Consider the following 13,339-nt stretch of genomic DNA (forward strand, 5'->3'; position numbering starts at 1 on the left):
CTTTGCTTTTTCCTGTAAGACCAATTGCAGCCCTTAACAGTCGTCAACAGGTTTACCACACCTATCAGCCAATCACCCATTCCCACCACCCTTCTGAGTAATACCCCTCCCCAACTTCTCACTATATATAAGGGTCTCGTGACTTCTGTTTCAGTGTATCTGAAGAAGTGTGCATGCACACGAAAACTCATACCGATAACAAACTTAGTTGGTCTCTAAGGTGCTACTTGGGACGCGGGTGGCGCTGTGGGTTAAACCACAGAGCCTAGGACTTGCCGATCAGAAGGTCGGCGGTTCGAATCCCCGCCACGGGGTGAGCTCCCGTTGCTCAGTCCCTGCTCCTGCCAACCTAGCAGTTCGAAAGCACCTCAAAGTGCAAGTAGATAAACAGGTACCGCTCCGGCAGGAAGGTGAATGGCGTTTCTGTGCACAGCTCTGGTTCGCCAGAAGCGGCTTAGTCCTGCTGGCCACATGACCCGGAAGCTGTACGCCGGCTCCCACAGCCAATAAAGCGAGATGAGCGCTGCAACCCCAGAGTCGGCCACGACTGGACCTAATAGTCAGGGTCCCTTTACCCTTACCTTTTAAGGTGCTATTGGAAGGAATTGGTTTTTTTTGTTTTGACTTCATTTTTAGGCCATTTTTTTTACTCCCAAGAGCTCAAAAATATATTCAATATATTGATACAAGTCACAAATCATGGGCAGGCATCCCCCCAACCACAGCAGTGAGATCCCACAGAATCCGGAAGTATCTAGCAGAGAACTCCCATTCCTGATCTTCCAGGCTTACCTGAACTCTCCTGTTCTGTCACAAACCCACCCCCTGGATTCTGATTCTGGCAGACAGGCAGGCAATGTGGTCAGAGTGATGGACATTTATAAAAATACAAATAGCAGAAAAGACATGTAGAGAGACAGAGTCTTCTTTTGTCCTTATGGTCGCTGTTTTCTTTCTCCAGGATTCCTTTCGCTCTGATGTGTCATGGGGGTGTTTCTGGATGGGGCACGTGGGGCAGAGCCCCCTTCACCCCACACTTGCCAGAGGTTTTTCTCCTGTCTCCCAGGGACACCCGTGTCACTTTGTTTCGGAAGGAAATCCCAGCCGGCTTTCCATGGCTACTGCAGGAGATTTGCATCTCACTCCGCGGTTTAGACGGGCAGGAAAATACCTGCAATAATACGCTGGGTAACCATGGCAAAGTAAACAGAGTGGGAATCCCAAGAACGAAAATGCTATGGATGTGAATTATGGGGCACTGGGGGGTAGTGAGCTCTCCTTTTCCCTGGGCCCAAGCAGGCTCTGATTCCACCTTCAAAAATCTCAATCCTGGAAAGTTCCATCCAAGAATTTGTACAGTAGCCAACACAGGCAAGGCTTCTTTGAGCATGTGCAGAGTGCTACCACCCCTATCACTGTGTAGCTACAACTCACACACAAAGGAAGGAAGTCCCAGGAAGGTTCTCACACCTTTTCTTGCCTGGAAAATGTTGGCACTAATACGGAGGAGTTTGGTGTCTGTAATATCCAACTCACCATCTCTCTCATTGAAGCCAGATAAGCCACACAGACCTTGGGGGGTAGCATCGCCCAGTGGTTAGAGAGCAGGACACCATCTCCCGCCACCCTTGCTGGACTTCTGACCCTGGATCTTGTGTGCAGCAGGAGGAAATGCAACAGGTGGTGCGTTCTCTTTCCTGTGTACCGTCTTGCGTCACCTGTGATATTTCTGTCTGTTCGACAGCTGCTCCCTGCACCAGATTCTTGCCCCAAACAAAGCTGAGTGACATTGAAACGTGGCAAATTCATGGCACAAGCTGGTTCTCTGTGCTCTTGGGTGGTGGCCAGTATGATGACATCACGCGGCAGGCACCCTGACATCATCGTTGCAGGTAGCAGTGTGGATCCATTAAGCCTTAAGTATATTCCCAAAGGAAAAGTAGCGTAACAGCTTCATTCAGGAATCATGCACAAAATCTAAGGCGGGAGCAGTTAGCACACTTTGGGAAGAGATGAAAGCGGAGGGAGAGGAAAATATATTCCTCGGGATAAGTCTGGGATTCTCACGAAAAGGGAGAGACAGCAGCAGAGGGGTGGGGGCCATGGACGTATCAGCCGCAGGGAATCACAGAATCGTAGAAGGGCTGAGTTGGAAGGGACCCAGTGGATCATCTAGCCCAACCGCCCGTAAAGAAAGAAGGAGTCCTGTTTTCTCTCGATTAAAAAGGCAAGACACATTCTGCTGTTGTTAGAATGTTTTATTAATTTTTTTTTTAAAATAAGGCAAGATGGCCAGCGGATTTTAGTGCAAGTGTACAAATATTTGAGAAATGATCCTGGCCTATAAATGTGGGCATTGCTAGCTATGGGGATGAGCAGAGGGTCACACACACAAGCCAGGATAGGGGATGGCAAGGCTAATCAGGGGATATTCTTCTGTAACAAGTTGCTCCTGCAACAATTCATGCGTGAACATTTCCCCCGTTGCGATTTTGTTTGCCTCTCGCTACCTTTATTCTCTAATGTCACTTAGAGTTGCCAACTTTTTCTGTGGACCCTGCTCCTATGTCTTTAGAAGTATCTGGCCAGATGTAGCGATATTTAGTGGGTGGCCAACTTTTTTCCCTTGCGAATGCTCCTCTACGTCGAACAGAAAATTCGCAGCTAAGCACACGTTAGAAGGCAGAGGAGCGTTTGCAGGAGAAAAAGTTGACTCCTGACTTTTGGCAGAGTGGGCAAACTACAGTAAGAGAGAGAGAAGGATTTACTTAATCCGGGTTGATCTGCAATAGAATCCGATATCCCCCAATTGATAGATCTGAATGTGTTAGAACAAGCCCTTTCTCTTTCTCCCTGCATGGTCTACACTACAAAGCCAGCCCATCTCTAGGATATGCTGTCCTGACAGCCCCCCCCAAGGGCCCAGAGGGGGCCGGGATTCTGCAACAGCACCAGAAACGCCATCCCCGATCCCTGTTCCTTATTGATGCTGTTCCAGCTGGTCCTCAGCGACGTTTGGGGGAAGCCAAAGATTTGAATCCGAGTTCAACCGGTCAGTTGAGGGAGCTTTTTCCTTTTCACAGCAATTAATTCTGAAGTTAGAAATGAGCAAAGAGACAGTGAGGTTCTGGTGTACCCAGGTCCTGTGGGTGGACATGCGGGTGGCAGCCTGTGAGGGAAATGAACTCTGCACATGTTCAGAGGCTCCCTCCCTCTGAATCCCAGCCACGGTTTTGCTCTGGGGATCCCCTTCCCGCTTCGAAGCCTCACTGTGTGGCCACACAGGTGCAGGCCACCGGCAAAGGATATTTCTGCGGCTCAAGGTAGAAGGACTTGTCGACATTCGCACAAGGCTTCCGATAGTAGACAGTCGTGTCGGCAAAGATTGGGATGGACACCCCGTTTCCCTCCTTCTGGACGAAGGTCTTTTCGGTGGCATTTTCCACAGGCTGCCTCAAGGAGACGCAGGAATTTTGGCAGATACACTGGGCTTTCCAGAGGAGTCGAGGGTAGCGGGAGTCCTGGATGTCTTCCCTGGGGGAGGCAAGAGAAAGGATAGGTCTGTCTTTGAGCCATTTTGGACTGGATGGTGGTCTGATGGGGGAATGCACTGGGATGCTGGTTGCGGAGCAAAGGATAAATTAAAAGATAAAAGATGATAAAAGATAAAAAATAAAAGAAGATAAAAGATAAAAGATAAAATGTGTGGGATGAGGAGCTTTGGGGGACTGATGCTGGGTTAGATTAGCCTTCCAGAACCGTAGCTGTCAAGTGTCCCTTATTTGAAGGAACAGTCCCTTATTCCAGCGCCATGTCCCGCTGCTGTCCCTTATTGATGGATGTCCCTTAAATGTCCCTTAAATGATGTCCCTTAAATTTCAAAGGAAGCAGCTCCTCTCCCTCCCTCCCTGCCGGCCAGGGCGGAGGGAGGCTCCAACTGTGTTGCTTGGCTGTGTTGCTCACCCAATAAGAAGTCTAAGAACGACTGGGGGGGGGTGGAGCTTGCATGCCTTGTGTGTGGCTAGTTAATGCAAGCTGAGGGGGGTTTTGAATGCTGGACGCCATTTTGTTGCACGTGCTGCTCCAAACTTTGCAGTGCAAAGCCAGGCCGGGGAGCCATCTTAAGTTGAGGCTGCATAGGCCTTGTGGTGCATGTGGTTCAGATTCTGTTCAGTTGAACCTCTGGTTACAAAGTTGTTTGGACAGTGTTCTCGAAGCTACCCAGCATGAGTTTGACGAGACTGCAGGAGGACAGGAAGAGTGGAGTGCGTGGCAGAGGTGAGGCTGCAGGTCCCTTATTTTGGCTGCTGGCCCCTTATTTTCAAATCTGTAAGTTGACAGCTATGTCCAGAACCTGGTGCCCTCCAGATATCTTGGAAAGGAACTCCAGTCACCCCTGAAACTGGTCTGACTGGAAGGGACGCTGAGGAGCAACCAGTCCCTGCGAGGCAGGAATATGCAGCTGTCCCCTTCAGGGATTGAAGCTGCAACCTCGGCCCCCTCAGCACCCAGCTATAACTAGCTGAGCTCTCTGGGAAATCTGGAGGGCATTGGTGGCGGTGCCTGGCAGGGCCAAAGGGATGCCTCTTTATTTCCAGTCGGTGGTGCAGCAATAAAAGTGCGAGCACATTTGGAAAGCTAAGCAGGGTCCGGTATGGTTTCAAATTGGATGGGAGACCACACTTGGAGATGCCTGCATTGCAGGGGGCGGGGTGGACTAGAGGACCCTGGGGGTCCCTTCCGACTCTACGATTCTATGAAAATGGGATGGATGAGGGGGCAGAGGAATAAAAGGTATGATTCTTCTCTCTTACACATATCGCCAAGGAGAACTGGAGGCCATGTTCTTTACACCAGGAATCGAGCGGCAGTTGTCAGAGGAAGACACGGACCGGGAGGATCGGGAGGAACGGGCAGACTGGGTGGACTGGGAGGAATGGTCAGTGAGTTTCTTCACGACTTTATTGAGTGTCGTCTCTTCACAACAGTTGGAGGAGGACATGCATTGGAAGGCCTGGCTGGCCACAAACGTCGAGAGCAGGAAGCACATCGCAGCCTAGAGGAAGGAAGGAAGGAAGGAAGGAAGGAAGGAAGGAAGGAAGGAAGGAAGGGCAAGAGAGGGCAGGGGTCACAACTGGTCCTGGTGGAACAGCCCAAATGGGACTGCTCAAAACATTCATTTGCCTTACAGAGAAATCTAGCAGCCCATTTCCCACTCCCTTTTCCTCACAGCCTTCCAAAGTTGGAGTATTCTATTCCCAGAATAACGTGGGCAGGGATCTCTCCAAAAACCTGCCTGCCAAATGGGCAGAATCAAGTGGTAGAGTCTTTCCTGGACTGTGTCATTTCAACCTGCTGACAGGGTGGTATACATTTTTGTAAAATAAAATAATTTTAAATGCATTCTATATATATGATCCGATATCTATGATTATATCCATGCTCTGATATAAGTATATTATATAGTAAATGATATATTTTATATATAACAATGCAATATATCTATACAGATATTGATACACATTTAAAATTTAAGCTGTGTTTTATGTGCATTCCCCCCCCCACACCACTTGGAACTCTTTGATGAAGCTGCTTGTCAATCTTGCTAAGTAAATCCGTGAGGAAACTTGGAATCCTCCCCTGAGAGGGATGGAAGGAAGAAGACAACAGACGCAGCTTTCACATCAAAATCTAGCATATAAGGGACAAGGCTGCCTTAGTCCTATTTCCCTGACATGCTACTTTTTTTACATTTCAGGTGCTCACCCCTTAGTGGGGGGGGGGTTCAGACTCACAGCCCAGCCATTCGCCCCCCAGTTGGAAATCTCACGTGCCAAAGTCAGGACAATGCTTGCCCTCCGGACAAAGTGGCCTTTGCTCTCCCCGCTCTTTTTCTAGGTCACCTCAATGAGCCAGGGAGCAACGTGGGGCAGCCCCACACAGGCGCTAGACCGAGTGAACTGAGAGTGGAAATTCATTCCCCTCTCCAAAATACAGGGATCAATATGGCTGCTGTGTCCCTAGTCCCACCTCACGCCTACCAAGTTTCCAGACGGACAGAAATTAAACAGATGAGGAGTCAATGAATAATATATAGAGCACAACGAATGAGCAAAAATCAGATTCCATTTAGATCGGGTGGGGGAGACCCAGTTCGTGTGGCTAGACTACAACACCCATCATCCCTGACCCCTGGTCCTGCTTCCTAGGGATGATGGGAGTTGTAGTCCAACAACAGTGCAGACCAAGGAAACACAAGACTGGGAGTCATCGCAGAAAGGAAACTTGAGAAAGGTGGACAAGATGATAAATCAAGGGGTTGCCCTCTGGATATATTTACAGCTACCACTCTCACCAGTCCCAGCCAGCTTGGCCAATGTAAGGAATGCTGGGGAGGTGGTGTTAAAAAAATTCCCCACACTCCACAAGATGTCCGAAGGCCACAGGCTGACATGGCTTTGACAGGGGAATTGGGCGAAGTCGTGGCGGAGGAGGGAAGGACCTTGGACAGGACCCTCCTTAGGTTCTTCTGAGAGAGGGTTGAAGGTTTTGAGGATGGGGGCTATACATCTGTTGGAAGTCAAGAGCACAATTCCTAGCCCCCCAAACATCTCTGGGAACAACAGCAGAACCCAAAGGGCCTCCCCATGGACCCTGCTTCAGCCTTCCCCCTGCCCCTTCCCTCCGTGTAAGGAGCAGGATTGGTGCCCTTACCAGCTGAGTCTTCTCCATGTCAGATCTGCGGGAGCAGGACCTCGTGTCTGTAGACGGCTCAGGGAACTGCTGTCACTCTGAGCCTCGGGATCCCTATTTTATCGCCTGCAAGATTCCATTCATTTATTCCATGCAAATTTTGGAATAATAAAAAAAGGAACTTAGCGCCTGTTTCCTGAACGTGTAATCAATGTCTCTTTTGTTTACCTTATGCTGCATGGGTAATAGAAGGTGCCCCCCAGGATCAAGGAGGCATCAAGCCCAGTGCGATATTACCACCTGAGAAAATTGAATTTGCCTTCCTTCCTTCCTTCCTTCCTTCCTTCCTTCCTTCCTTCCTTCCTTCTTTCCTTCCTTCCATCCTTCCAAGATTGGATTAACTTTTCAATAGGAGGACTTTCCCACCTATTCATAACTTGCTTTGACTTTTTACAGATTAAATCTTCTGGTCCAGACATTTGACCCACAAGCACCCAAGAGTTTGTGCCATGAACTCAATAAGGATGGAGAAATTCTCGCTTGGAGCATCATCTCTAGAATGAACGCACCTTGCAATTTCTCTGAGAAGATCAGAGGAGCCCTCTTGGACCAGGACCGGTTGGCCAGCGTCCGTCTGTTGTGCTCACGTCCTGTTTGCCTGCTTCCCTCTGGGGCATCTGATTGGCCAGTGTGAGAACAGGATGATGGAGCAGGCAGGCCCTCGGCCTCATCCAGACGGACTCGTCTTATTGAACTCTGAATCCAGAGTCTTTCCCCTGAGAGTGGACACTACTCAAGAAAACCCAAGATGAGCCATGAGAGTGTGAGTTCTCCCCTGCCAGCTCCACTCTGCTAATTGGCGTTCAGAGAAGATAGACTGCCCCTGACCATGGAGGTTCTCTCTGGTGCTCCACAGCTTGCTGCAAGGCTCTCCCTCAAAGGGCTGTTGCACCAGCATTGAGCAATGGGGGCTGAGAACGTTTAATGCCCCCTCTCTTCTTGGAAGTACATGGAGTCATGGATAGGGAATAGCTTCATGGGGTCAAGAGCGAGCCAGCAATGGATCACAATGTGCTTGTTCCAGTTAACTCTTCATTAGCAAAACTATGTTCTGCAGAGGGGTGTCAGGCCTCGTGAGCACAGCGACTCCTCTCTGGCAGGTCTTGCCTCCATGAAGCAGCGCTGAGACTGAGGGCTCCTGCCTCCCCACAGCTGCCCCTCCTGTCCAGGGCTACCCCCTAGCAATCAGAGACTGCGCCAGTGTGAAGCCAACCTCTGCTCCGCCCTTTTCATGCCTCTACTGGCTCCAGGAGACCAGGTGGGGGGGAGATTGTTGCAGCAGGAGGGGGAGACATCCAGGACTCTGTTCCAGTCTGACCCCTCTCTGCCTCTTGGCCTCCCTCCTCTCCTGCTTCAGCTTCTGCCACACTCTCCCCCCTCGCTAAACCCTGGTACCTCTTCTGTCCCTGACACCTCCCCCCCCCACAGTCTTCTCCCTCCGACTGCTGATCCTCAGGCTCTGAGCCATCTTCCCTTGGGGGTCCCCCAGCTGGTTGCTCCCACCATTCCTCTGGGGCCAGAGAGTCCATGACAATGGGGGTGGCCCCCCACCTGGGCCAGGAGGAGGGGGCCCTGCAACCTGGAAATGTGTCCCTAGCCTTGACCTTTGCCCAGGCACTCTGGGTCCCTGGCATCTCAGCTCCCAGGGGTGGCAGCACACCAGCCAGACCCCACGGCCTCCGGAAAGATCTAGATGCTGAGCTCAGGAGCTGAGCTGCCCCCCGTCCACCTGCTTGGTCCAGAGTCCACCCCCGTCCTGGTTCTGGCAGAGAGCCCAGGCCGTGTGGTCAAGGTGTGGTCCTGGCGGAGGGATGTCCCCTCAGGCAAGCAGTTTGATGCGTGGGCAGCCATGTTGATCTTTGGCCTGGGCTCTCTTGGTGGTTATGAAAATTCGGAAAGCTATTTTGTTTTTCTAGGATTCCCTCCGCCAAAGGTGCTTCTCAGAAGGCTGCTGGCCCTTCCCTGAAAGATAAGGCGGCTTCCCTGAGTCACTCAGTCAAATGAGGAGCTGCGGCAGGGAGGGTTGACCCCCGTGAGACACCGTCGCTGCACATCACCCCAAAGCGGCTACAATCGGGGGGTTCCATCTTTGTATACCACAGCTGAACCCCAGGACCTCCCTTTTCTGATCTCAAGGGCTCAGCGGCGACCCGTTTTTCCTCTGCCCTGAGTGAGGCTTTTCCTCTGCTGCCTTTCTCCTTTGCTCAACGCCACGAGAGGCTGCAAAACACAGGGGGACCTTCCTCAGTCAGGACAGGGCTACATCGCTTGTTGCATATTAAAATGCTGTCATGTTGAAACGTATAGAAATATTAGTGAATTTCAGTGGCGTGCAGGAATCGTGAATGGCCTGGCAGCAGCAGAAGGACAGAGAGCGTGCAGACATCCAGGCCCTGCAGGGATGGTGTGCAATGTTTGGAAATGATCCCCCAACACTTCTGGGGCCCAGCAAGTGGGGGGCACACAGGAGGGATGCAGGAGAAGGGTTCAGCTATTCTGGAGGACCAGGAACGCCATCAGGGACACAGAACAACATCTCTGCCATGCAAGGGCGAAAGCATCTTGCAAAGGAAGCAGATCTGCTGGGAGAAACACGGCTAGAGCGAATTGGGGGTGGGGGGGTTAAGCCCCCGGAAGCGGAGAGGGCTGCTAAAAGGCAAAGCTCGCTTTGGGGGGGGGGACTCTGCCAGCGAAAATGATTTTGCTTCCTGCTCTGCTAATGCTCCCCAGAAGTGAGACCTCCGGCGTCACCACATATATGGAAAGGGCTGAGCGGTGGAGTTTGGTCCTTGAGCAAAATAGGGTTGCCAACTTTTCTGCGCTCGCAGGCTCCTCTGCAACGTGACTTGCATAAGCAGAGCTTGCTGATGGTGAAGGATGGGGTGAGAAAATGCAGAATGCTGGAAGAGTCTTGTAGTTGAGTGGAGAGCCAGCGTTCCTTGGTCTTCACAAAAGGAGTCTACAATAAGCTCAGTGGTTGCCTGCTTTCCTAGTTTTGGAACCCCTTGAAACAGGCTAGGATGGGTATTTCCAAATGAGGGTACCATGCACAGGAACATAACCTCCAACATTTCTCTGATGAAAATAGGGATGTCCTATTCCAATATGGAATAATAGTTCCAGCCACTCTGGGCGGCTTTGAAAAAATGTATGTAAAAAAATAAAAACCTAATAAAACATTAAACATTAAAGAAACTCCCCTATACAGAGCTGCCTTCAGTTGTCTTCTAAAGGTTGTATGGTTACTGATTTCCTTGGCTCGCTGGTTGCTTAACTCCATACCCTGCAACATTTATCCAATGAAAATAGCGACGTCCGAAGGAAAAGCGGGATGTACTGGGATCAAACTGGAAACTGGGATGGCTTCTGTAAATCTTGGACTGACTCTGGAAAATAGGGACACTTGGATGATATGCAGGGGCACACGCGCACACACACACATGCATATGCAACAGTCTAAACACTGGTAAATGTCAACAATCACCACATTTCTGACATTATCCAGATTGTATACTCGTGGATGCATTTGTGCGCATTATATTTCCGGTCAAAGCCAACATCAGGTTATATAATATTTCTATGGCGGGTGTGAGGATAGGAGCAAGAATTTTTTTCAACCCTGTCGCTCCTCACCAACGCCACGTAATCCTTATCCGTCCATCTCTGGGGTTCAATCCGCAGTCAAATTAGGTCGTCGTCGGAAAGCTGCTGCTGAACAATTGTCCTTCCCATTTTCTTCTGCCTCGCCAAGGTGTTTCTGGAGAAAGGGTGGAGCGAGCTTTTCGGGGAAGAAACTTTTCCTCCCCTTAACCCCCCCTGATGGAGGCTTCCCTCCTGTCTCCCAGGGACACGTCCGATTGCTTTGTTTCGGAGAGAAATCCCAGCCAGCTTTCCACGGCTACTGCCGCCGATTTGCATCTCACTCTGTAGTTGAGCTGGGCAGGAAAATACCTGTGCGGTTGGTTGATAATACGCTGGGTAACCATGGCGAAGTAAGCAGTGGGGATCCCAGGAACATCGGTGCCGGTGGGTGGCGGTCAGGGGTGGGCGTAGTGCTCCTCATTTTCACATTGATTTTTGGGAAAGGGGTTCCTTGTGGTTATGGAAATCCTGCACGCTGTTTCCTTTTTCCGGGATTCCCTCGGCCAAAGGCCCCTCCCAGAGTTAAGGTGGAATCACCTTTAGGCCATTAATGGCGAGTGAGGACTGTGTCACGTAGGCAGGAATGGGACCCGAACACAAGGCTGGTAAGAACTGACCAGCGTTGGTGGGAAAGGACTCCAATTAAGGTTCAAGGAGAGTCCAGACACGTACAATAAAAAACAGGGTTTTTTGGTTTGTTTGTTTTTAGATTACTTTTTTATTCAAAATTAAAACAAAATATAGTGCTGGAGGAGACTCTTGAGAGTCCCATGGACTGCAAGAAGATCAACCCTATCCGTTCTGAAGGAAATCAGCCCTGAGTGCTCACTGGAAGGACAGATCCTGAAGCTGAGGCTCCAAGACTTTGGTCACCTCATGAGAAGAGAAGACTCCCTGGAAAAGACCCTGATGTTGGGAAAGATGGAGGGTACAAGGAGAAGGGGACGACGGAGGACGAGATGGTGGGACAGTGTTCTCGAAGCTACCAGCATGAGTTTGACCAAACTGCGGGAGCATAGCTGTCAAGTGTCCCTTATTTGAAGGAACAGTCCCTTATTCCAGCGCCATGTCCCGCTGCTGTCCCTTATTGATGGATGTCCCTTAAATGATGTCCCTTAAATTTCAAAGGAAGCAGCTCCTCTCCCTCCCTCCCTGCCGGCCAGGGAGGAGGGAGGCTCCAACTGTGTTGCTTGGCTGTGTTGCTCACCCAATAAGAAGTCTAAGAATGACTGGGGGGTGGAGCTTGCATGCCTTGTGTGTGGCTAGTTAATGCAAGCTGAGGGGGGTTTTGAATGCTGGACGCCATTTTGTTGCACGTGCTGCTGCAAACTTTGCAGTGCAAAGCCAGGCCGGAGAGCCATCTTAAGTTGAGGCTGCATAGGCCTTGTGGTGCATGTGATTCAGATTCTATTCAGTTGAACCTCTGGTTACAAAGTTGTTTGGACAGTGTTCTCGAAGCCACCAGCATGAGTTTGACGAGACTGCAGGAGGACAGGAAGAGTGGAGTGCGTGGCAGAGGTGAGGCTGCAGGTCCCTTATTTTGCCTGCTGGTCCCTTATTTTCAAGGCTGCTGGCCCCTTATTTTCAAATCTGTAAGTTGACAGCTATGTGTGGGAGGCAGTGGAAAACAGGAGTGCCTGGCGTGCTCTGGTCCATGGGCTCACAAAGAGTCGGACACGACTAAACAACTAAACAACAACAACAAAACAAAATATTTTATCCAAAAACATATCATCCTTATTTTCCCCCATTTTTCCTCTCTCCCCCGGGCCCACCCACCCCCGACTTCCCTCAGTTCCAGTCTTTGATTTCTCTAAAAATGCTGTTTTCTGCATGTTACACAGTTGTATAGATCCTCAAACTATTTAGCTGATAATTATCAATAAAAGGTTTGTGAATGTTTATTCAAAACCAGCCAAGGAGTCCAGTTCGCTTTGTTGCGTCTTCAAATACTTTGTAAAGGGTTCCCATTCATCCTTAAAGTCACAGTTATCCTTGTCCCATAGCTTGTATGTCAGTCTTGCCAGTTCTGCATAGTCCATCAATTTTTCTTGCCATGATTCTTTAGTTGGGGTTTCTTCAGTCTTCCATCCTTGTGCTATCAAAACTCTCGCGGCTGTTGTCGCATACATGAAGCTGTAGTAAAAAACAGGTTGAGCAAGTTGTACCTCATGGGTTGTGGCCGGCGGAGAGATGGTGAGGTGCTGGGGTGTTTGGGTGCCAGAAGCAGGTCAGGGATAACACACATGGTGTTAGTGAAATTAACTCTTTATTCAAAGAAATAAACAGCTCAGGAGGCCAGGCCTGGTGAGCTCAGCTTCTGTTCCCAGTAGATCTTGCCCCAATGATGCAGTTGCAAGGGCCAAAAGTCTCCGCCTTCCCTCCTCTTCTCCTGAGTCCTTCCCAAGCAATCTGAGACTCCTTCAAGGGGTCTGGCTCTGCTTTGCCCTCTTCATGCCTCTCCTGGTTCTGGGAGACCAGGAGGGAGGGGAGCTGGTCGCCCTGGTTCCTTCAGCATCTCTGCCTTTTGGGCCTTGCTCCTCTCCAGCCTCATCTCCTCTCTCTGGACTGCTTTCTGCCACCGACTCTTCCTGCTCACGAAACCCTGTTACCTCTTCCTCCCAGTCTGCTCTCTCTTCACCCTCTGGCCACTCATCGTCATCCCAACACCATCAGCCCCCTGGATCTGCCTTCCCCTGGGGGTTCTGCAGCCAGTCCCTGCCACCGCTCCATGATTTTGGGTAGAAGCTGAACAGCTAAGGGCTCGTCTACACTTCTGCTTTCGCCCTTGCCCCTCTCCTTTCCTGGGGAAAATCCATTCTTTAGTGCTAAATCGGAGCAAACATCAATTCGGACAAAACCCAAATTACAATTTGCTCTGATTGAGTGCTGAAGAGCGCTTTTCCTTAGGGCACAGCAGAGGGGCGTGAATGAGCCGTAAGAT

General features: G+C 50.3%; 1 protein-coding gene across 1 annotated transcript; it reads right to left on the bottom strand.

Moving 5' to 3' along the window:
* Window positions 1-2,301: 2,301 nt before the first annotated feature.
* On the bottom strand, window positions 2,302-7,033 carry LOC128400613 (interleukin-25-like). The gene is made up of 3 exons (XM_053362921.1): window positions 6,715-7,033; window positions 4,815-5,056; window positions 2,302-3,534 (listed from the first exon to the last, which is right to left on the bottom strand). Exons 1-3 carry the CDS (start codon window positions 6,730-6,732, stop codon window positions 3,267-3,269), a joined length of 528 nt encoding a protein of 175 aa, XP_053218896.1. The 5' UTR covers window positions 6,733-7,033; the 3' UTR covers window positions 2,302-3,266.
* Window positions 7,034-13,339: the final 6,306 nt, after the last annotated feature.

Source organism: Podarcis raffonei, chromosome 13, assembly GCF_027172205.1.
Source record: "Podarcis raffonei isolate rPodRaf1 chromosome 13, rPodRaf1.pri, whole genome shotgun sequence".
NCBI lineage: Eukaryota > Metazoa > Chordata > Lepidosauria > Squamata > Lacertidae > Podarcis > Podarcis raffonei.